The 22,349-nt window shown below is 51.1% G+C and overlaps 1 protein-coding gene across 1 annotated transcript in view; it reads right to left on the bottom strand.

Moving 5' to 3' along the window:
- The window catches only part of NAV2 (neuron navigator 2), a 706,055-nt gene extending 685,777 nt beyond the window's left edge, over nt 1-20,278 (bottom strand). Inside the window, exons 1-2 of the mRNA XM_070491341.1 lie at nt 20,176-20,278; nt 14,603-15,257 (exon numbers count right to left, since the gene is read on the bottom strand). Of these exons, the coding sequence (XP_070347442.1) occupies nt 14,603-14,677 (75 nt within the window). The 5' untranslated portion in view covers nt 14,678-15,257; nt 20,176-20,278. The remainder of the gene's footprint in view (nt 1-14,602; nt 15,258-20,175) is intronic.
- Nucleotides 20,279-22,349: the final 2,071 nt, after the last annotated feature.

Below are 22,349 nucleotides of genomic sequence, written 5' to 3'. Positions count from 1 at the left end.
CAGATATGGAGTAATCATAACAGGGCAGAAATCGGGTCAGTGGCGTATTAACGTCTGAGGGCGGTATGTGACGGACAGGGGCACAGGCATTGGAACCACACAGAGCCGGCGTCAAGGCCCAGGTCTCCTGCCTCCAGCTGTTGGAACCATGGGAAAGTTACCCAGCCGCTGTGAGCCCTAACCTCCCTGTCTGTAAAGTGGTAACAAGAGCCCTACCTCCCACATGTTGTTGAAGAAAGGATTAAAGGTGATCATGAACCGAGGGCACCACAGGGCCTCAGCAGTTGCCAGTCCATCTCCGCCTCTCCAGCCCCCTCCCACCATCCCACCTGCACTGCCCTCACTCACGCCCTTCCCCGGCACCTCGAACGCATCCTCCTTAATCCGGTTGAGATCCGGGATCTCTTTGGGCGCCATTCTGGGGGCCCAGGGGTTCTCCTCACAACCCAGCTCCAGAGGGCGAATCCTTTCTGCCTTCTCACTGCGTTGACAGTAAGATTTGGAGACGCCACAGGAATCCAAATGGGAAAATACTCCAGGGACATGGGCAGAAATTAGAATTTTTTCAATTAGCGTAGGCAAAGGGCTTCATGTTGTTCTAGTAACGCAAACTGCTTATTTGCCGTTTCCCTCTTTGCAGTCCCATCCAGGCCCCGCCAGTGATTGACGGCCACAAGAGAAGAGAGTGCACGCATCCGGCACTCATGTTTTCAAGCGCCCCTGCTCTCCATTCCAGTGAGCTGGCTCCCTGGGCTTGGCTTAATGCCTCAGGATCATGGATGGCGGCCAGGGGGCAGACACTTTACAGCTGGGAACTTTGCCCTGCCTTCTACGCACAAGGTTCCCCCCTAAAGTGACCCACATACCAAATATACCAGCAAGAGGCTAGACCAAGGAGTCAAGAGATCTCACACGAGCCCAGCAGGAACTGGGGCCCTAGGCAAGACAAGACCCGCCCAGTGGTAGCCGTCACTCCAGGTGATGAACGGGGATTGGAAGCCAAGTCTTCTCCAAAGTGTGACTTTTCCTCAGACTTCCATAGACAGGGATGGTGGTCCCAGAGTAGACCCACTCAGACTTCAGTAACAAAGTGCAACCTCTCATGGCTTAGCCTGAGCTCAGAAACAGATAAAGGAGAATCCACTTCCGGTCAGCAGCTATGCAATACACCAGGAGCCGTGCTAAGAACTTTACACATTATGTCATTTAATATAACCCTGCGAGGTAGAAACTGTTAGCATCCACCTTTTACAGACGAGGCTCAGAGATGATGAGAAAGTTTCCCAAGATCAAAAAGCCAGTACATTCTGAGGGAGGGTTGAAACCCCAATCATTCTAATTGCCAAGCTCTTTCTACCTTACCATTTGGCTTCCTGTTTCCCACCTCTGAAAGCTCCATCGTTCCCGGTATATTCCATTTGTCAATTTGTGGAACCTAAATAGATATTTGTTTCATTATTCATTTAATGCTTGGTTGCTCCACTGGGCTGTGAGCTTTGCAAAGGCAGGGACTGTCCAGTGAGAAAGACAAACATTCAACAGCTGGTTCCATCAGTCCCCTGCCATCCACCCCAGAGAGGGGCTCCTCCTCTCCAGTCTCCTCTTTCCATCAAATTCTACCCAAGAGGGTAGAGACGTCAATCACTGCCTGCCCACGAATGCCTCCCTGCCTCCCCCTGGAGTAACCTACCCTCCAAAGCTAGGTTATACCATGTGACCCTGCCCTACCCTAGCCATAATTGATCAGCCCAAGAACTGACCCCTAACCCCAGAGTGGTCAGTCCAGAGGCTGGTCTACCTCCTGACTTGCTTCTAAGCTCCACAGGTGAGACACGCCAACCAGACTGTCTCGTGATTCTGAGCTAAGAAACACAGAGGGAAGTTCTCAGTGGAAGTGATATTGAAAGAGGCAGGTGATGATGGTAGATGGAGGTGATGAGGGTCAGCCTTGAAGTTAAAAGGGAAGAGAAAGAAACTATGAACAGCAGCAGAGGAAAGGTGTCAAGAAGAAGAGAAAGGAACTGGTGCACTGGGAGAGGCAGGGCAACGACAGGACAGCCAAGGAGGAATGAGAGGCCAGGCCCTGGAGTCGCCTTATTTCCTGCCCTTCCTGGAGTCTGATTCTCGAAATTTCTTGAGGTTCCTATGCACATGTGTCCTTTCTATTAACAACAACAACAGTAAATAACCTCCTTTTTTCCCTAGGGGAACTTAAGCGAAACTCTTTGCAATTAAAACAACACTTCTCCTCCACCCACTCCTGCAGCCCCTGATTTTGGTGTCAGTGGAGGTGGTCACAGGTTTTAGTCCATTGTGACAGTAATTCTCAGACCTCAGCATACATTAGAATCGCTGGAATGCATATTTAAAATGCAGCTTCCTGGACCTGCACCCAAATATTCTAACTCACTGGGTCTGGATCAGGGCTGCTTTTTCAGGTAATTCTGAGGCAAATGCTCCAGAACCAAACTTTGAGAAACCCTGCCTCAAATTACTTTGTGTCGATCGTATTACGAGGTAAATGTTAACCATCACGTGTGACAAACACGCTTTGCCCAGTGAAGGTCCACATGCTTCCAGGGTGTGTTAGTCAGCTTTTGCTGCATAACAAACAACCCCCAAAAAAGCAGGGGCATACAAAAATAAGTTTTTATTTCTCCCTCACAGTCTGCACGTTTGCTAGGGCAGCTCTGCTTTGGGTCTGTCCCATGTGTTTCTGAGGCCCAGGATGGAATGGTGGCAGCTGGTAAGGACACGTTCTCCTCATGGTGGAAATGAGCAGCCCCCCAAGAGCAAGGAAAGACAAATTATGCTTCTTAAGGCCTGGGGTTGGAACTGGCACACTGAACTTTTACCCACATTCCACCGGTCAAGCAGGTCACGGGCCTCGTCCGACATCAGTGGAGCGGGAAAGTGCCCTCCTCTCACGGGGGTGTGGGCAGGGGTGGAAGGACTATTTGTCAAATAATCTAAACCACAACAAGGGGCATGGGTACAATGGTGGCACTTTCTGTCAAGGAGGTCATTTGGTTGTACTGGATGGTTTGATAGCAAACCACCTTGGCTGACACTCAAGGGACCAACCTTAATCAGCACTTCTTTGCACAAAGCTGTTTCTCTTGAATGTCAACCCATTTCCCCGCAAGAATCACCTGGAAGAATAACACCATAAACCTAACCCCAGGCACCTCCTCTTCTGGGTAAGAAGGGCCCAGGTGAGCCCAGGCATTTCTAATCAATGGCTAGATCATTCGTCTGCATTTCAGAACATTCCATGGGCTGCGATAGGACATTTCTCCCTCTTGACTCCTCGTTATTTGCTCTCATAATTTGTCCCATTATGCTGCAACGTGTAAGGGCATATTTTGTGCTGATTTATTCAGTACATCTCCATTTGGGTACATCTGAGCCACTGTTTTCGCCTCTAATCTCACCTCTAAATAATCAGCTCATGCAGACATAATGAAGTGACCCTCCAGGTCATCCGTCACCATGGACCCGTGGAAACCCAAAGGAAAAAGGCACATCTCTGCCAGGGGGTTGGGAAATAATAGATTCATAATAATAAAACTGAGTCTTTGCAGTTAAGAAACCCCACATGTATAAAGATGCACAAATGCAGGACATTTACCTCTAAGCAGTCCTCCCACACAGCCTTTTTCCCATCACAAAATAGAAGACAACTAAAACCCGCTCCTTTCTAAGATGTTACCGTTCTATGTCACTGAGTCGGAGTCAGAGGACAGGCCTAACTCTCCCGTTCACCCCTGCTAATTCAAAATGTTGACTCTCATTCATTCACTCAACAAATATGTACTGGCCATCTACTACGTGCCAAACAATGTAATATGTGTTAGGAATATAGAAATAAACAAGAAACTGAACGGCTAGCGAAGAAGAGACTTGAATAGATTAAATGCAGACTTACACAAGTGAGACGCCAAGAGGTAAGAACTACAATTCTTTTTTTTCTTTTTTTTTTTTTAAAGATTTTTTTTATTTTTTTCCTTTTTCTCCCCAAAGCCCCCCGGTACATAGTTGTGTATTCTTCGTTGTGGGTTCTTCTAGTTGTGGCATGTGGGACGCTGCCTCAGCGTGGTCTGATGAGCAATGCCATGTCCGCGCCCAGGATTCGAACTAACGAAACACTGGGCCGCCTGCAGCGGAGCGCGCGAACTTAACCACTCGGCCACGGGGCCAGCCCCAAGAACTACAATTCTTTGTTCTACATTTTAGCTTTCATGAAGATTTCCCATGTCCTTAAGGATTTTTCACTTATTGTATTTTTTAATTATATCAGTGAAAAAAAAGAGAAATATTTTAACTTAAACTTCGAATCACACACTCGAGGGAGCCTTTCATCTACAATCCACCCTTTGAGGGGGCGGGACTGAGAGAACCTCACTCACCTACCTAAGAAGTTAGCAGAAACCTGGATTTTGAACATAAAGGCACCACGTTGCTCCCAGGGGTCTAGACTGCCACCTCTGTGACAGCATCACAAGAGATGAGAGACGTGGGATCCTGCTGGTTATCATCAAGATGTTGACTCCTGTCCCTGAAGTCCCACTGTGGCCCAGAGGCTCAAGGGAGCATGGAAACGGACGAGGCTTTGAGTGACCTTGTCTCTGCTTACTGAGCTTAGCCAAGGGAGACATCCCCATGTGACCCAAGCGTATTTCTCTGCCTTCCTCTCAAACACACAGTTACACAGCTCTGGCTCATTCCCCAAACGACTCCCAGTTCCCACATCAGGAACCACCCTGATCTGGCTCCATCGGCCACCTGCCCCGATCCCAATCCTTGCCTCCGCCTCCTCCCACGTGAACTGCAAATGCAGATGCAAGTCTTCCAAGGCTCCCTCTCCTCGGAAGAGGCTGGACTGTAAAATCATTCACTCCTGCTCTGCCATCCGCATCTCCTCCCGTTTCTCTTCCCATCCCCCAAGTCCTTCTCTTTCTAATTATCCCAAAGAGAAGGAGGATGAAAAATTAATGCTCTAACGATGGGAGACAGAGATGTCATTATTTTGATCCAAACCACAGGCATGGAAGAATCTGATCTAAGCTTCAGGAGCAAAGTCACCTGGGGTGGATTTGGAAAACCTTGGTTAATTGGAGCTCACCTCTAGGTAACCAGATTTGGTTTTCCTGGTGTTGAGGTGTTAGGGGGTGCCACAAAGTGTAACGAACAAAATTCATAAAACATATTCAAGCAAAAATGCAACTTGCAGGGGGATGTTTTAAAATCACACAAAAGGTTTAGCCCCATCCCTGCTCGCCAGAGCCCTGTAAACTGTAATTCCATGTGTGGGATGATGAGGTCAAGGTGGTTCCCACAGGATCGCCTCACGAAGGAAGATTTGGGTTTTTTTCAGCTTCTGTTCTTCTAAAGCAGAAAAGCAGACTTTCTTTCAGGAAGATGTGCAGTAATGAAAGTTTATGTTAGAAGTAATTTTATCGGGCCTTCACTTACCCAGAAAGGTAAACTCAGATGAACTGTCGGTAGTCACCCATCTCCCCCGCCCATAGTTTATTCCCCAAATATTCCACTCAAAGGATTTTGCCAAATGAGGAACGGGAAACAAATGATAAGAATTATGGTAGATACCATTTTAATCGTCAATTGTGTGCTAAGTACTGTGTTAAATGCTCCAAGTGCGTTATATCTCACGGTCCTCACCAAACGTTTGACTATGATCATCCAAGTTCAAGATGAAGAAGCAGAGGCCAGAAAAGACAAATAAATTATCCAATGTAATAAAGTTCCCAAGTTGTGTTATTAGCAAATACCAAACAACCTAAGTGACATTGTCACTCTTTTTCTCTCCAGTTTAAGACCATACTTTAGAGCGTTTAAGAAAGGAATGAATGATGAAACGGTACAGACCAACAGGAAAAAGTGAAGTCTAAAGAGATCAGGTAACTAAAAAGGCTCTAACAAACAGGCCAACCCCAGATGCCTACACAAGATGTCAGCCGGACAGCTGGCGCTGTTGACTACTTCTTATGATTCAATCTCAGCCCTCCTCTGTGCCGAGGACTTGGCAATATGGCACCTGGAAGCCAGTCTTGGATAGAACTGGAAGGCCAAAGAAAACTCATTTTACTTCTGTTCCAAGCTGTCCTCATGGAATTTATACATATCTTTCAAATAAATGGGAGAGGCCCCCAAGGGGTACCTGAATTCAACTTCTAGCACCTTTAGGACCAAAAATAACCTAACTTCTCCAGTATCTTTAAAGTGGGGCCCAAAACATGCCAAGTCTTCTTTCCCATTGGAAATTAAGCTAAAATAACAAAACATCAGCATTCACTTCTGTTGACTGAGGAAGGCAGATGTTCTGGAAAGTGACCCCAAACAGGAGGAGAAGAGGGCTAGAGATCTTCACCCGTTAACTGACATTAACAAGTTGTGTGACCTTGGGCGGGTCACTTCACCTGTCCATGCCTCATGGACCTGATCCACCAAATGGAGAGGGCGTCACCTGCTCTGTTATGACTGTGCAGGAGACCACGGTGCGTCAGGGTACAGTAGACGGTCATGACCCAAAGCGCCCCCGGGCTATCAGTCACCATTCTACCAGACACACAAAGGGGGGCTCCAAACTGTGGGGACTCCTGGGACTCATGCCACCTGGGACCCGAGTCAACCACATCCACTTGCTGGCCAAATTCTATTCCCTTGTATCTCTGCTCATTTTTCCCTTCCCTTTGTCCTGGCCCTGGAGTAGAAGCTTGTTACCAAATGCCCACATCACTGCTGTGGTCTCCTACACTGCTACCCTCACCCCTTCCTAGCCACCTCAGTTTATTCTAAAATCTTCCCAAGCTCCACTTTCAGGGCATCCCCTAATTCCGAACCTGCAGTGGTGTCACTGCCTACAGGATAAAATCCCACTGTTCACGTGGGTGGTCCAGTCTCTCCATTCTCCTTCCTCATCCTTTTCATTCATGCATTTGCTCACTCAACAAATATTTACAAACACCGACCAGCACCAGGCAGTGCATCGGATGCTGGGGAACTGACCTCGTGTCCGCTCTCTGGGAGTTTACAGTCTGGGCATGGCAGGTGAAATGCCTTACGCCAACTCTCTCTCTCACTGTCCACCACTGTATCAGTCTGCTAGGGCCACCATAACAAAATACCACGGACTGGGTGGCTTCAAGACAGCATGGAAGGCTGGACGTCCAGGACCAAGATGTCTGCAGGACTGGTTTCTCCTGAGGCCTCTCTCCTCCACCTTCTTGCTGTGCCCTCACACGGCACTTCCTCTGTGCACACGCATCCCTGGTGTTTCTTCCTCTCCTTATAAGGACACCAGCCACATTGGATTGGGCCCCACCTTTATGACCTCATTTGACCTTAATTATGTCCTTGAAGGCCCTATCCCAAAACACATTCACACTGGGGTTAAGGCTTCGCATATGAATTTGGGGCAGGGGGACACAGTCAGTCTCCCTGTGAGCTGCTCATTTAGTCCTCCCCGCAGGGTGCTTCTCACTCCGTCCTTACAGGCAAAGCTGAAGTTCCTCCTCCTCCATGGAAGCCCCTCAGCCCCCGACCTCTCCAAACCAGACACACACCTCCCTAACGTCACCGTCACAGACTCCTCCAAGACACTGAAAGTGCCAAGAGAGCGGGGACAGTATCTAAGTTCATCATTATGACCCCAGTGCCTCATGCTGTGGCTGGCTGGCATACAGTAGGTACTCAATAAATAAACGTGGGATGAATGAATGAACGAGACTCACCTTGCACTGTCTCACATTCTCTGCATTGAAATGAAGGCAGGGCATTGGCCAGACCCCTTTGCTATCCTCTCTCCCCCTACACCTGAGCAGGGGCTCCAAACGTACTGAATTGAGTTGCATCTGGCTGCAGTCTCTTTCCATCCTCCTTCAGTGACACGTGAAATGTGCTGTGGTAGGTCCTCAGCGTCCATCCCCTGAGCGTTTGGTTAACACCCCCTCCACTCACGCCAGGAAGACAGGTGGGCCATCCAGGCAGAGAGCTGTCAGGAGGCAGATCAACTTGTAACAGCAACTACCTCCGGCTCCAAAGGCGCAGCAGCAGCAGCACGATTCAGGCTGGAGAGCAAGCATTTCAGCTCATCTGGAAAGAGCTTGGGGAGCGGGGGCTGGAGCTGCAGGCTCACCTGTCATGTGAGCATCCATCCGTCCAGGGCCCTACCCACAGCGGCAGCACTTCAGAGCTCCACCACAGGGTGGAGGAGAACGCCTCCACAGCAGCCTCACCTCACCAGGGCCTGTGACCGGCCTCAGGGAGGGTGGTGGCCTGTGGCTCTGATTTGAAGAATGATACGGCCATAGTTCCCGGATGAACGACACCTGTAAAATGTTATACGGCCCAATCCCGCTACGGAGCATGTATGTGCACTTGTCCAAGCATACACACATACACAACTTATAGGAAGTTGGAAAAGACAATTTTAAAAATAAAATCCAGTTTTAAAAACTTAGAGATATGATCCCAATGGCGAAGTGAAAACCAATGAGGTGCTGGAGTCTAGCAGACAAAGTAAGTTGTGGAAGCTTGAAGTCCCTAACCGCAGCTTTTGCACCTGTAAAATGGGTTAGTAATATCTACATCAAGGGCGTGGGGGAGATCTCAATGAGACGAAATCGAAGCGGTGCTTATGTACTCTCTAGCACATAGCAGTTGTTCAATATGTTAGTTACATTTCCCATCCTCAGCCTATTAACCTAATTTCTTAGTCCTTTCTGAAAAATTCACTAAATCTAGCCACATGTTTGCAAAAACTACCTTAAAATATACGTGCCTTGTTTTTCCTCTTTGTCTGGAAAGAAATGACAAGTGCCCTGCTCCCACTGCTGCAGACCCGTGAGAGATGACTTCCACCACGAGAAGGTGTGGTGTCGCTGTTGCTCGTCACTCTGTCCAAAGGGCTGCAAGTCCCCTCCAGCCACCACTGTGCCGAAGATCAGCTGCATCTTAGGTTCATCCCTCTGTGTCATCTGGGTCCATTCACTAACCCACGTCGTCCTGCCTCTTCCTTCAAAACATTGCTTCACCACGCCCCTTCTTTCCATTCCACGCACCAGACCCACTCCAGCCTCCCTTACTCAAACGTTTCCATCAGTGCAGAGAGCTCCTAGCCATCTCCTTGAATCCTATTTCTTCCTCTTCTTATATGAGAGTGAATAATCTACTAAACCACTCATTTTGGAAGCACAGCTTCAGGAGCACAGGGAAAAAGCAGTCTCAAAGCAACAAGTCACATTCATTCATTCAACCAATACTTATTGGGACCTGCTGTGTGCCATGGGAGGAAGAGACAGACGAGACCTGTTCCTTCCTCAGTGAGCCAACAATCTGGTTCAGGGGTGTGACCTGTGGGAGAACATCTGGCCACAGGAGAACGTGGTGAACTGCTACCCCAGCTGTCCTACAGAGACACGAGGAGGGTTCATTCTTCATGGAGGAGGGATGGGGGGCTCGAGGAAGGGCCTTCCAGGTGGACACGATGCATAAGCAAAGCTCAGAGGTGGGGCCGAGGTGAGGGTTGTTCACGGAACAGCAGAGTTTGGTGAGAAGAGAAGATCTGGGTAAGAGAGACTGGGAGGCTGTGACAGCCACGGCAATTCCCACTTACTGAGTATCTACCATGTGCAGTCACAGCGCTGAGCACCTTACCACCCAGGCATAAACGCCCCAGGGGAGCAGCTCAGGGAGTAACAGAACTCTCCCAGGTTTGAAGCTGAGGCCTACAAGACTCCAGCGAGAGTCAACCTCTCACCCATTACACCCTAGAAGTTGGACATGGCATCAAGCGCCGGGGCTGGGGAGGGCGTCTTCTGAGGACACAGTGGGAAATCACGGAATAGGACGATGACAGCTGGACTCCAGGAAGGGTAATTTGGCCAGGAGTGGAGGATGGACTACAGGAGAAGCAGAAACAAGACAGCCAGCCCGGAGGCTGTGCCATCAGCCAGGCAAGAATTCCTGGACCTGAAACCAGGGTAGTGGCAGTGAGATTAGAAAGAAGAGACAGCTGCCAGATCCACCGTGCTGCAGGAGCAGGTGGGCTGACGAGTGGATGAAAAGCTAGTGGACTGGAGGGGCGGGGGAGAAGGTCAAGTGATTCTGAGCTGCAACCACAGGTGACAGGGTAGTGGGGATGCCTTTAATAAAAACGAAGAGGAGAGGCTGCTGGGGCAAGTATGATAACACAGTCCCCCCTGCAGGGCAGGATTTGGCAATCCAGAGCAGTCCAGCCAACCCGGGGGAGCTTAGTTATACTAACCCGTGTTCACTGTCTCCACAGTCATTTTAAAAACGGTCTCCAGGAGGCTTTCATGCCGAGAAGCTGACAGGCAGGAGAATATTCAGACTAAACCATCTTTGTCACCACTCAGTCATCAGATATCTTAAAAGACCCTGAACAATTCTTATTTTACAGTGTTCATCCTCTGCGGGAAAGCCCATCTGTGAAGGACAAACTTCTAAGGAGGAGTAGAGAAAAATCAATCAGAAAGTCATTCCCTTGACTGATCAATAGGCGTCTGTCAGGGAGATTTTACTTCTCCCATCCCTACTAGTTAAGTAGGTTCTTACGGCACTGAGCAGAACTTACCTCGCTGAATTTCTCTCCGTGGCAGTTTGCAGCCCCTGCCTCTCTGGATTTTTCCTGACTTCAGCACAGAATTTGAAGTTGACAAGCCATAGGGAGACACAGGGAGCCGCTGTCTGTAAGTGGCACCAAGATAAGTCACCACAGGAGGAGCTCTGAATGGCACCCACCCCTGCTGCAGGGAGAGAGTGGGCATGTCCATGCCTGAAGCCAGCCAACCCATCTTCCCGTGACTGGCCGCTGCTCATCACTGAGGTCTCCGCGGAAAAGACACTTCCTCAGGGAGGCATCCCCTTCACCAGTGAAAACTCACCCTTTGGGGGCAAGAAATGGTCTACATCTCAATCTGTGTGGCGGCTGCACAGGTGTATCAGAGGTATAAAAATTCTTCCAGCTGTGAACCTAAGAAGCATGCACTTCACTGGATGTAAGTTATGCCTCAATTAAAAACAATTATAAATATGAAATGCACCCCTCCCTCGTGCATTACACCACTCTGCCCTATTTATTTTCTTTAGAGCACAGGCCATTGTTTGCAAATAGATGATGTCGTTAATTCCTGTCATTTGCTGTTCAGAGAGGCACTCTCCAATGCGGTAGCCACTAGGCACATGTGTCTATTTAAGTTTAAATTCATTAAAACGAAATAAGATCTAAAATTAAGGTCCTCGGTCACACTAGCCACATTTCAAGTGCTCTGTGGCTCTGTGAAGCTAGCGGCTACCAATGTGTACAGGACACGAATAGGACATTTCCGTCACTGCAGAAAGCTTTGTGGGACAGTGCTGGTCTAAAATGTAAGCTTCAGGAAAGAAGAGCCCTTGTCTGTCTGGTTTATACCTAGATTCCAGAATGGTGCTCGGCACGTGGAAGACACTTCCTAAATACTTGTTGAGTAGATGAATAAAAGAACTTTGTAATACAAAAAAAAAAAAATCACAAAGCAAAAACAAAAACCTGGAAACATGCTGAATGTACATCTGTAAGGAATTAGTTTTAAAAAATTTGGCCCATTCTGTAAAAGAACTCTATTCAGTCGTTAAAAGGCGTGAATAGGTGCGTACGTAATGACTCAGACAGATATCCACACTATATTAAGTGAAAAAGCAAGTTTCTTAAAAATATAGAGTGTGATTTTACTTTATTAAGAAATGCAAACCAAAAATAGTCAGGAAAGATATATGCCAAACTGTTATCAGCAGTCACTGCTGGCTAGAATCAGAGAAAAGAGGAATTACACTCTGCATCCTTCTGTAATGTTTGAATGTGCAATGAGTAGATATTACTTGAGCACTTTTTTTAATGATCAAAAACAAAATCACATCAGCCCTCTAAGAACAAAAGAAAAAAAAGGAATCTCACATTGAAACTGCCCAGAGCACATACAGAACATTTCCTAAATAATCACCAAGTGCCAAATTCCTTACCAGCTTTATTTCATTTATTTTCAACAACTGCCCTGTAATTAAATGCTATTGTCCTCTGTTAAAACTGTAGAATCTAAAGATCAGAGAGGTTAAGTAGATTTCTCAGGGTTGCACAGCTATCACACAGCACCGTTGGCCTTTGAACCCAGCTCATGGCACTCTTCACTGCAGAAAGCACAGGCAAATACCTCCAAAGATCCGAATCCCAGAGGCGCCCTGAACTAGAGCCTTCATCTCCACGAAACCCCACACAGGGACCAAGTCACGACAAGGCGCATGAAACCTATTTGCCCCTAGACAAAGTGGCCTCTGCTGCTCAGGACAGCAGGAAATGGAGCAAAATTGAAGGCAGCCACTCTCCCTCTGCCTTGTCTCCCCAGCTTATCCCACAATTGTCAATTGAATAACACACACACACACACTGACAGCAGTGCCATAGGATCCGTGCCAGGGAACACTTGGTAACGTAGGCATGCTGGGAGCCTCCCTAGCTCCCCAGCAGATGCCTCGACTGCGCCTTTGTTGGATTTCCAGCCAATCCCCCCTGAAGAGGAGTTTTCAGCTCACCCGCGATATCTGAGCCAAAACACTGTCGAGTCGCCTTTCAGCTCCATGGACAAGGCATTCCAGGCTGCGTGCTGGCAGGCATGTTTATGTTCACACTTGACGCAAATGGGGTGCGTGTTTACCCACAAACACACACACGGACACACCAACAGAAGCTGCCGCCGCCAACAGAAGCCACGGCAGTAGCGGTATTTCTAGAAGCCCAGAAACTGTGCTCAAGCAATATGGAACTCGATCACGACGCAGATCAGGAAAAGCAACCCAATCGCTCCCAAGCAAAGTTTCAACCAGTGCCTGGAAAATTCAGTAGGAGATGAAATGTAATACTCAACGAAGCCTTACTTTGCCAGCACGAATGAGGGCTCACTCAAGCATGGAGAGTCATTAAAATGGATCTTACATATATCATTATAAATTTAATAATTGCCATGACGGCTAGAGTTCAAGTTAAAATGAATGTCAGCTGAGCATGACCAATTGATGCTACCCCAGCTGCCGCAGAGCCTTGCTGGGGTTATATTCTACTTCCAGAGGCTCCGTAGTCCATGTGGACCCAACACAGCCAGAGCCAGGAACAGATGGGAAATACAGACATCTACGCCTAGCCAGAGAGAGAGGCCGTCATCATCGCATATCATCTCCGAGTACCAGCCCAATTAAAATCGCCTACAGTGTCAGAGGTCCCAAATGTTCCTCCACTAAGTGTCTGGATACCAAACGTGGCTAACGTTTAGTAAAATGCAGAGTCAATCCTGGGTTGTGCTCAAAACAATTACCAATTTTCCTCTACCTCTCAGAAAGCTCCTGTAGAAATGAGAGCAGACAGGTCTCGTAGGTTATACACCGAAAAAATCAAACATCACAGGACAAGTGCCCCTTATGCAGGCACCTAAGAGAGCAGCATTCTCTCTGCATTATGGGGCATGCAGCTGCGGGAGTGGAAATTTTTTTTAAGAAATGGAGCCAGTATCTACATTTGTAAAATGCAGTTTGTTTCCATTTATTTTTATCATTTGAAAGTCAGAGCAAACCCCATACAAAATCCTTTTTTCACACACACAAAAGCCATCAAAAATTATAGGGAAGAGTTATAAGGCTAGTTTCCACCTCCACGTATATTTCACACAGGGGAGAGAGGATATTTGAGACTCAGGAGGAGAGGGGACCCTCCACCCCACACTGAGAGGACAGAAGTTTTTCTACCATCCACAACATTTCAAAGGAATTATCAGAAATCATTTCAGATTAACACAGACTCTGGCTCTGCTCGAGCTATATTTACCCCTTACCACCTCCTGGTGCTAGCAATTCCCCCGGGGGGCGGGGGGGCAGCGAGGAGACACTGCTTCAACTTTCTTCCCAGACGAGCAGCCACTCGATGCTACTCCCAAATGTGTCTAGCTTTTAAAGACAAGCTGAACTTTAACTGGTAAGTACAGATCCTGGGTGACGGCAACTCTCAGACCGATGACAGCCAATGACCTACACTCAACGGGTCTTTTTAAATGGCTGTGACATTCTCACAGACGGGGCCAAAGAGTGGAGTGGGATATGTTTTTGATCCATAAACACAAGAGCCAGCAGACCACACAGAAAATAACTCAAACAAAACCACCACTGTCAGGAGCGCCGTCTCCAAAAGGTGCTAAGAGCGTGTGAATCCCGAACCGGCTTCGCAAAAAATCAGCTCGTATTTGACTCAGAGAACACCAGCGCTTTTTGTTAACTCCCTGAGCTTATAAATCCTTGCCTTTCTGGCTCCAGGATTGAATTTTTTCCCTTCTTTCCCTCTCCCGTGGCACACCAACAAGTCAAGGCTTCAAGCCCAGCCCCAGGACCCAGCAAATCACAAGCCAATACCTTGCCTTCTTAACCAGAAGGACAGCGAGCGAGTACAATCGATGACAACAACATTCTGACGACCACCTGGGTTCTCTGAGTCATGCTCAGCAATTCCAGCACCATCAGCCAAGCGACCAAGTTCTGCACTCACCCGCTTTTGATCTTCCAGTCCGTGGCTAACCACCTTTCTCTTCTGCTGTTGGCTGGACTCAGAAGCCGATTCCATTTCCCAGGAAGAAAATCCCCTCTCTCCTTCAGTGATGCTTCCAAATCCACAGAGGAAGAAAATAACCCAGGCCAAAGGGATGCATGCACGCCGCCGGACACAGCTCCCGCCCACTGAGGAAATGCACGCTACCTCTTCAGAGGTCTTCCCGACTTCTTAAAATCCGCTCGGGAATTCCACTCTCCATTGCTGCCTTGGCCGTGAGGGCAGCTGCTGCCGGCATCCTGAGAGCAGGACTCAGGGCTTTACTTCAGTTCGAAGGCTGGCTTCCTGAGAGCCCAGAGGACAGATCTGGGCAAAGACGAGTCCATATCCTGGGGCACATGCCACATTACTGCCCCAGAAATCCTTCCCCTCGCTGTCTCCTTGGCACAGATAATTTATATGTCAATAACAATGTAAATGGGCATTTAATCCACCAAGCTGATAGCATCCACATCCCTCTCCGCCAGCCCCTGACTCCCATAAATCACCGTAAACGCTGCTCGCGAGGCCGCCCCTCACAGTTCTCGCAAGTGTTCATCGCAGAGCTTTCTCCCCTCCCAGGCTGTCGTCTTCCTTCACGGAGTAAGACCCATACCTGAGGAGAAAATGTTCACGGTCAGATTTGTCTTCTGTGGAGAAGTACAGGTTTGAGCTGTCTTGCCCAGCATCTGCAGCCCAGACCAGGCAGCAGCCAGCAACCTTCCTCCAAGCCTCTCAGTACCCTGAGCACATCCATGGGCAAGCAACCGGGGGGCCTCATGGGTTCCCCCATGAGACACACAGAGGCCCCCGTTCTTGCAAAAAGCACACTAGAGCCGGGAACGAGCTCTTGTTCAAACCTATGTGGGGGGCGTCATCAGCATCATAGCAATAAGGCCCCCAGGTGTGATGAGATAGGGAAGCCACGGTCTGTGAAGCAGAAACGCATCCACATTTTCCCCCCAGTTACAGCTGCGGAGGCAGCGTGTGGCAGGGGAGACACCAGGGTCCGCCGGGGAGGTGAAAAAGCGCTGCCTAGATCCTCTGAGGGCGGAGACGCGACTGTGCCACGGAGCTGCCTTCCCTGCCTTGGAACCTGCAGGCACCCAGTCACCTCCCGGCTGACGTCACAGACGCTTGGAGGGACAGAGAGGGAGGAGAGAGGAGGGACCTTGGTACCAAGGAAAACATTTCCCATGAGTGTGCCCTTCCATGAATGCCTCCGAGAGCTGGGGACAGATTTGAGAATCCCCATGAAGATGTCCCAATAAATAATTAGGAATGCCTCGTCCCATACATAGCACCAGCACCACCAGGAAAGAAAGGAAAAGCAGAAAACAGCCCTTTACTAAAAGGCACTAGTTTCGTGCCAGCGTTTCTAATCAACGCACTAGCCATCCCACAATTCAGGCCGCGCCAGCCTCCGGGAGGGCTGTGGCCAGATCCGGCCACAGCGGGCAGTAGACAGAAGCCCTCAGACCCTCCCTTGCAGCTGTCCTGACCGGTGGCTACTCCGGAACGAGGCCGAAGCCATCCCCTATCACAAAAGGCTTCCGCAAGGCTCGGAGCCAAAGCAGGTTAAAAGGCGGACGAGAGACTCAGGCACAAAGGGCTTGTGAGGGGGAAGGGGAGAAGGGCTTCCCCCGGGACAGAAGCTGCAGAAAGGCTGGAGGCTTGTCCTGCACCGCATGAGACGCTGGGCCAGGGCAGACTTACTCCTGCAAGTGAGCTGCCAACTCACCAATGTTCTGAATTTGCCAAGAATGGATGAGAGCAGAAGAGGCGCATCTAGTACACCCCAGGGTGGCTGGCACAAGAGGGGGCATCAGTGAAGCCCTCTGCTGGCCCAGGAAGTAGCTGAGCCCTCTGGTTGCCCACCAGCCCCATCTCCACAGCCCCTTAAAGGGATCTCTGGCAAAAGGGAAACCTCTCAGATCCATTCTTTCTAGCTCCATATCTCCATGCAAATAAACTCTGGCCAACTGGCTCCAAGAATTACCCTTTTCTGAATCTAAACTGAGACTTCAAACTAGAGGATCAGACAGAGCAGTGCGAACCTCAACACTGCAACTAAACTTACTGTGTGACCTTGAGCCAATAACTTAACCTCTCTGAGCCTCAGTGTTCTCATGTATAAAGGGGAAATAATAATAGCACGTAAGAGTGGCAAGATCAAGATCACCTAGTGACACAGAGCAGGTGACCAAAAGATAACAACGGCTAACACTCGCTGAATGCTTGCTATTCGCCAGGTGCTGTCTGCTGCTTTGCACATTCATTTGTTCAACTAGTCTCTATCAAGAACTTGCACTGTGCCAGTTATCTTGCTTCAGTTAGGGATTCTTACTTAGAGATGAGACAACTGAAGACAAAGAGATCAAGTCACACAGCTATGCAGTGGTTGGGCTAGAATTGGGACCCAGGTCTGACTTCAGGGTCCTTGCTCATAACCGTGCCTCTCTGGCAGGATCCCTGTTATTTGGCTTTTCACAAGCAGCTGGAGTCCAGAGTCCACAGTTTTTACAGCTCCTGGCTCCCCTCATGAATAATAATAAAAGGAAAAAGCCAGGTGCCAAAAGGGTCTCCTACTTGGAAGGGCCTTCTCCAGACGGGCCGCTTCCTTTGCAGCTCTGGGATCTCTCTGTCTCTAAGAACAGCCCTGCACTCTGCACCAGGCCCAGCTTCCTCCCCGGCGACACCCTGTCACATCCCATCACGCCAGCCGGTGCACACACCCCAAGTGCACATGGAGACAGACGCTCCCACCACAGAAATACTTCCCCACCCGTGGGGAGTGGGAGGATGTCCAACACCTCCTGTGAGCCTTTTGTTTTTTCCTGTGAGTCAGTCTCCACCAGTTTTGGGGCTGTCGCTGTCCTCCTGCTAGAGCCAGGGCGGGGGTGGGGGGGTGGGGGGGGAGGTACCTGGGAAAGGGGAGAAACAAGGATGATGCTACCAGCTAGCTGCCACATCCAATCCGCTTCCTGAGAGGGCAGGGCGGACTTGATGAAAGCAAGCCCTGAAGTAAGAGTGCTGGTTTCTCACGGCCCAGAGAAATCTCAGCAAGTTTAAACAAACTTGAATAAAGAAGAGCTGAAAGGCAGGACTAAGAGAACATTGAACTGGGTTGTTGAGAAGTCAACACGTTTGCTGGACTGGTCCTTAAATGCAGCAACATGTCAGCAGCTTTCCTCTGGGTGCAATAAGCAGGCCAGCAGCAGCTTCGAGGGAAGGGGAGCGAGGAGAGGGCCGGGCCAGACTGCACCGTAGGATGGCGGGGAGGGGGGGCATGTGGGCAAGCTCCAGCTTCTCGCTCAAGTCCAGAAGCGTAGATATCCCAAACCCACCGCCAGGGCTTCCTCCTGCCTGGTCCAAACACAGTCTCCAAAGGGTTCCCTTCTCACCCCACATCTGCCCAAATCCTTCCTGCCTTCTGGACAATTCCCAGGGAAAACAAATTTAAAGACCAATTTGGGGTCACAGCCCAGGACATGGGGAACCAGGAAAGGGCCCAGTCTCAGATGTAGGGACATCCTTCCCAGAGGCCCACTGAGGTCCCTTCCTGCAATAAAACCCCATTGCCTGGCAAATGCCAATTTGGGATTGCAGGTGCCAGAAAAGGCACAGGCCAGGCCTTCCAAGGTGGGATGTCCTCCTTCCTCCGGCCTGGGTGTTGGAATCATGAGCCCACTTTATATGTTTCGGAGAAACATCCTTCTTAAATTATCCAAAGTTTTCAAAATTGGGCAAAGCCCCTTTGGTGTTCTCCTCACTTCCCTCCCTCTCTCTAGCTGCTCCTGCCCCCAGGTGACTCCAAGACTGGGGAAACTGGTTTTAAACTGGATGGTGGGGACGGGGGAAAGGGAAGCCTGACCTGTTTCATCTTATAACTGGAGTTAAGCTTCTGCTACACGGGTGCATCCCCCTTTCGAATGGACTAATTAACACTCATCGCCAACACAGCATCTTTAATTAGTCTTTGGTGCCTACAGGGGAAACGCCGGAGCTTCTTGGAAACCTAGCCTTTCATTAATCAATCAATAAATAAGTTCCATAAGATCTAAGAAAGAGAGCCAAGAGGCATCGTGACTTCCGGGCTGGGTTTTTATTTGGGGGTTCTTTTTGCTGCCAAAGGGAGCCCGCCGAGCTGGCCACTTCTGCTGAGCCGCCGGGGGAGGGCTGACCCAGCCGCCAACCCCGGCGCCTTTATTTGCGCACGGCGAACGAGCGGAGCCTGCTCCCGCCTCTGCTCTGAAGAAAAGAAAGGATCACACACAAAAATAAGTCACTAGGGCCCCAGCTGGGCGGCGCGGGCTGCCGCTGCCGCCGCCGGGGTCCCTTTGCTGGCAAGAAAGGAGCCGGCTCAGCGGAGCGCACACCCGGGAAGCGCCGCGGCCCCCGGCGCTCGGGCGCCCCTCCCCGCCCCGCCCGCCCGTGGCTACGGAGCGTGGGAGAGAGAACGCCCGGGAGACGCGAGGCCCGGCCTGGTGGCCCCGACTGGGAGCCACCTACACACACACACACACACACACACACGGATATGGACACAGTGAAGAGACTCAGACGCAGACTGACACAGGCGTAGTAGACACTGCGTAGTAGAGATCCAGACATACACACACGCAGACTTAGAGGCACACACACACACACACCCAGATACCTACAGAAGCTCAGATCCCACGAGGATGCACATCCACCCCAAGAGGGACACACCCAGACAGGTACGAGACCTACATTCAGAGACAGAGGTGGCTAGAAAACAGAGGCACAAACAAAACACACACACACACACATACGCTCATAGATACACAGAGAAGCACATAGAGAGACACCCACAAAACCCCAAAATACACAGAGCCGCCGACAGAAGGATCCACAAACAGCAATACTCAAACACAAGCACCCGGAGAGGGCGTTCACAGACACCCACGCCAACAGCAAACAGAGGGACCCGGACGTGAGGATACACCCAGAGACACAACCACGCAGAGGGGGGATGCACAGACACACACAAACAGAAGACATCCAGAAACACAAGAACACACACAAGGAGATACACCAGCCTCGGGCACGCACACCCGGAGGGGCACACACCCGCTCTGGATGGGGGCGTGTGCAGCGTAGCCGGAGGCCCGGGAAAGTGCGCCCCAGAGCTCGCAGAACCGCCTCGGAGCCCCGCGCCGCGCGCCCCAGCCGCATCTGCTGGGGAAGACTTTCCCAGCGCATCTCTGAACAAGGGCCCGCCGGCCTCGGCGTGCGCGGGTCTCTGCGCTGCGGACGCGGTGCTAACGAGGCCCCGGCCTTCCGCCAGGGTCCCAGAGGCGAGGTGTGGCCCGCGCGCCGCTCCGTGAGGGACCAGCCCTCTCCCCGCCGGCAGTCCCCACCCTGCCCGGCCCCCGAGCCCGGCCCAGAGCATCCCCAAGTCCTCTCCTCCCTGCTCGTCCCATTGCGCGGCAAACTTTCCCCCGGCCGGGCCCGGCGCCGTGCAGCCCAGCCCAGGCCGACCCCGGGGCGGTGGCGCGGAGGGCTCCTACCTGCGCGCACGCGGCTTCGCCGGGCCGCCGCCTCCAGCCGGTCTCGCACGGCGCTCCGGCCCGCGCTCCTCAGCAGCCGCCGCCGCCGCCGCAGCCGCTCCTTGCCCTCCCGTTACCCGGGAAACCGCCTCCGCCTCCCTCCCGCCAACCAACCAGCACCGTTCACATGGCGCCTCGCAGCCAATGGGCTACCGCGTCATCCCGGTCCGCTTCCAGGGTCCCGAGCCCTTTCCCAGGCTGGAGGACTGGAGAGGGAGATAGGGGTCTCTCCGGAGCCGCTGCTAGTCGAAGGTGGGCCTCCGGGGGGGCAGAGAGAGGCATCTGGTCCCTCCCGCCGGCGCCCTTCTTTTGCAGGGCAGGCGTATCTGACGCTTCAAGGAAGATCCACATGGCTGGAGAACCTGAGTCGGAAGAACTCAGAGCACCTAGCTCAGCCTTCCCCAAAGCCGGCAATCCTTTGGACAGGTTCCCATCGTGGAGCTGTCCAGCCGGGAAGCACCGCTCTCGCTGCGGGCTCGCAGTCTCCCAAGGCAGTGCTTAGCGCCTTCCCTCTTGTACAGCCCGCACTGGAAGCAAGTTCCTCCCAGCGAGAAACTGACCTGCCTCCAGGCCGAGACCCGTTTCTGCTCTCCTGGACATGCAGAACAAGGCCTCCTCGGCCACCTGACAGTCAGGCCTTCAGAAACTAGAAGGAAACACATCTTATCCTCCGGGTGACCCTTCTTCGGAAAATTCTTCCTTCATCTTCCCTCTCCCCCCAGGGCCATTTTGAAACTGGAGAACTTGTGCTCAGCTCTGTCCCTCTGCCCCTCTTTCATGTGGTAGGCTAGTACATAAGGGCCCAGGGGAGAGGAATCCTAGGATGCCTGTGCTATCTGCAAATAGGACCTGAACTTGTGAAAACAAAAATCCTCTCACCTCCTAAGCTGAAGTCTGGTCCCAAAACATGGAGCAAAAGGGGAGACAGACATGTCTGGAAAAGCACCAGGGTGGACACTCCTGGATGTGAAGACCTCTTCTTTCCCTCTTATTTCATCCTCCAATCAAAACTTGATCCATCGCTGAGGGTCCAAGGTGAGATGGCAAGGAGTCCTATCGGTCCTGGAAAGAAGGTGGCCTGGCCTTTCCAAAGGCCACAGATGCCACCAGGCTGCAGGGTCTGTCCACAGCCACGGGCAGGTCTTGCTACACCACCCCAAGAGGACCATGTGGGCCCAGCCACTCATCAGAACAGGAGCTCAGGACACAGGCTGGAACAGAAGGCCGGTCCTGCTGCTGGGCCCCCGGATGAGGGGTGGGAGGAGATTCCAGCTCAGGAAGGGGGGTGCGCCCATCTGATGGCGTTCCATCAGAGCAGAAGGGATGGGTGAGGCCCACACAGTACCCAGCCGGATCTGTGGCAGCTCCAGCCACCGCTCCCCAGGTCTGGTGGTAGGAAGCGGGCCGGAGCCTCCTCTGACTGAGAGCACCGGGCTCAGCTACAAGACGGCAGCTGTGAGGGAAGTGCAGCTGGGGGCAAAGGGCACCTGTGCCGGCCGAGCTCACTCAAACATGCACATCTACGTTACACTCCTGGGCTGCCCCAGAGGGGCCCACTGAGGCTGGTCACAAGACAGAACTGAAAAATGAAACCACGCCACTTCCTTAGCCAACTCCTGCAAGTCTCTCAGGCTGGGCAAGGAGGAGGAGCAGAGGGATGATGGGGGTAACTCATTCTCCAGCTGTGGGAGTGTGATGCAGTTAGAGGAACGCAGACCAGAGTCGGACAGCGGGGCTGGAGTCCCTTCTCTGCCGTTTATCACTATCTGATCTTATCTCCGAACCTACGCTTCCTCAGCTGTAAAGGAGGGAAGCTGATGGTCCTCCTGGCAGAGTTGTCCTGAGGATCAGATGTGATCATGGGTGAGTGCAGGCTTTGTAAGTGATCGTGTGCCTTGCGGAGGAGAACGGCTTTTACATCAGACCCAATTTAACTTTATGTGTCAACTGGGCTAGCCTATGCTACCCAGTTTTTGATCAAATACCACTCTAGATGTTGCTGTGAAAGTGTTTTTTTTTAGAGGTGATTAACATTTAAATCAGTAGACTTGGAGTAAAGTAGATGTAGGTGGGCCTCCTCCAGTTACTCAAAGGCCTCAGGAGAAAAGACTGAGGTCCCCTGAGGAGGAAGGAAT

Source organism: Equus asinus, chromosome 20 (genome assembly GCF_041296235.1).
Source record: "Equus asinus isolate D_3611 breed Donkey chromosome 20, EquAss-T2T_v2, whole genome shotgun sequence".
Classification (NCBI taxonomy): Eukaryota; Metazoa; Chordata; class Mammalia; order Perissodactyla; family Equidae; genus Equus; species Equus asinus.
The sequence above is the reverse complement of the archived record's forward strand: the minus strand, read 5'-3'. Positions and strand labels throughout refer to the sequence as shown.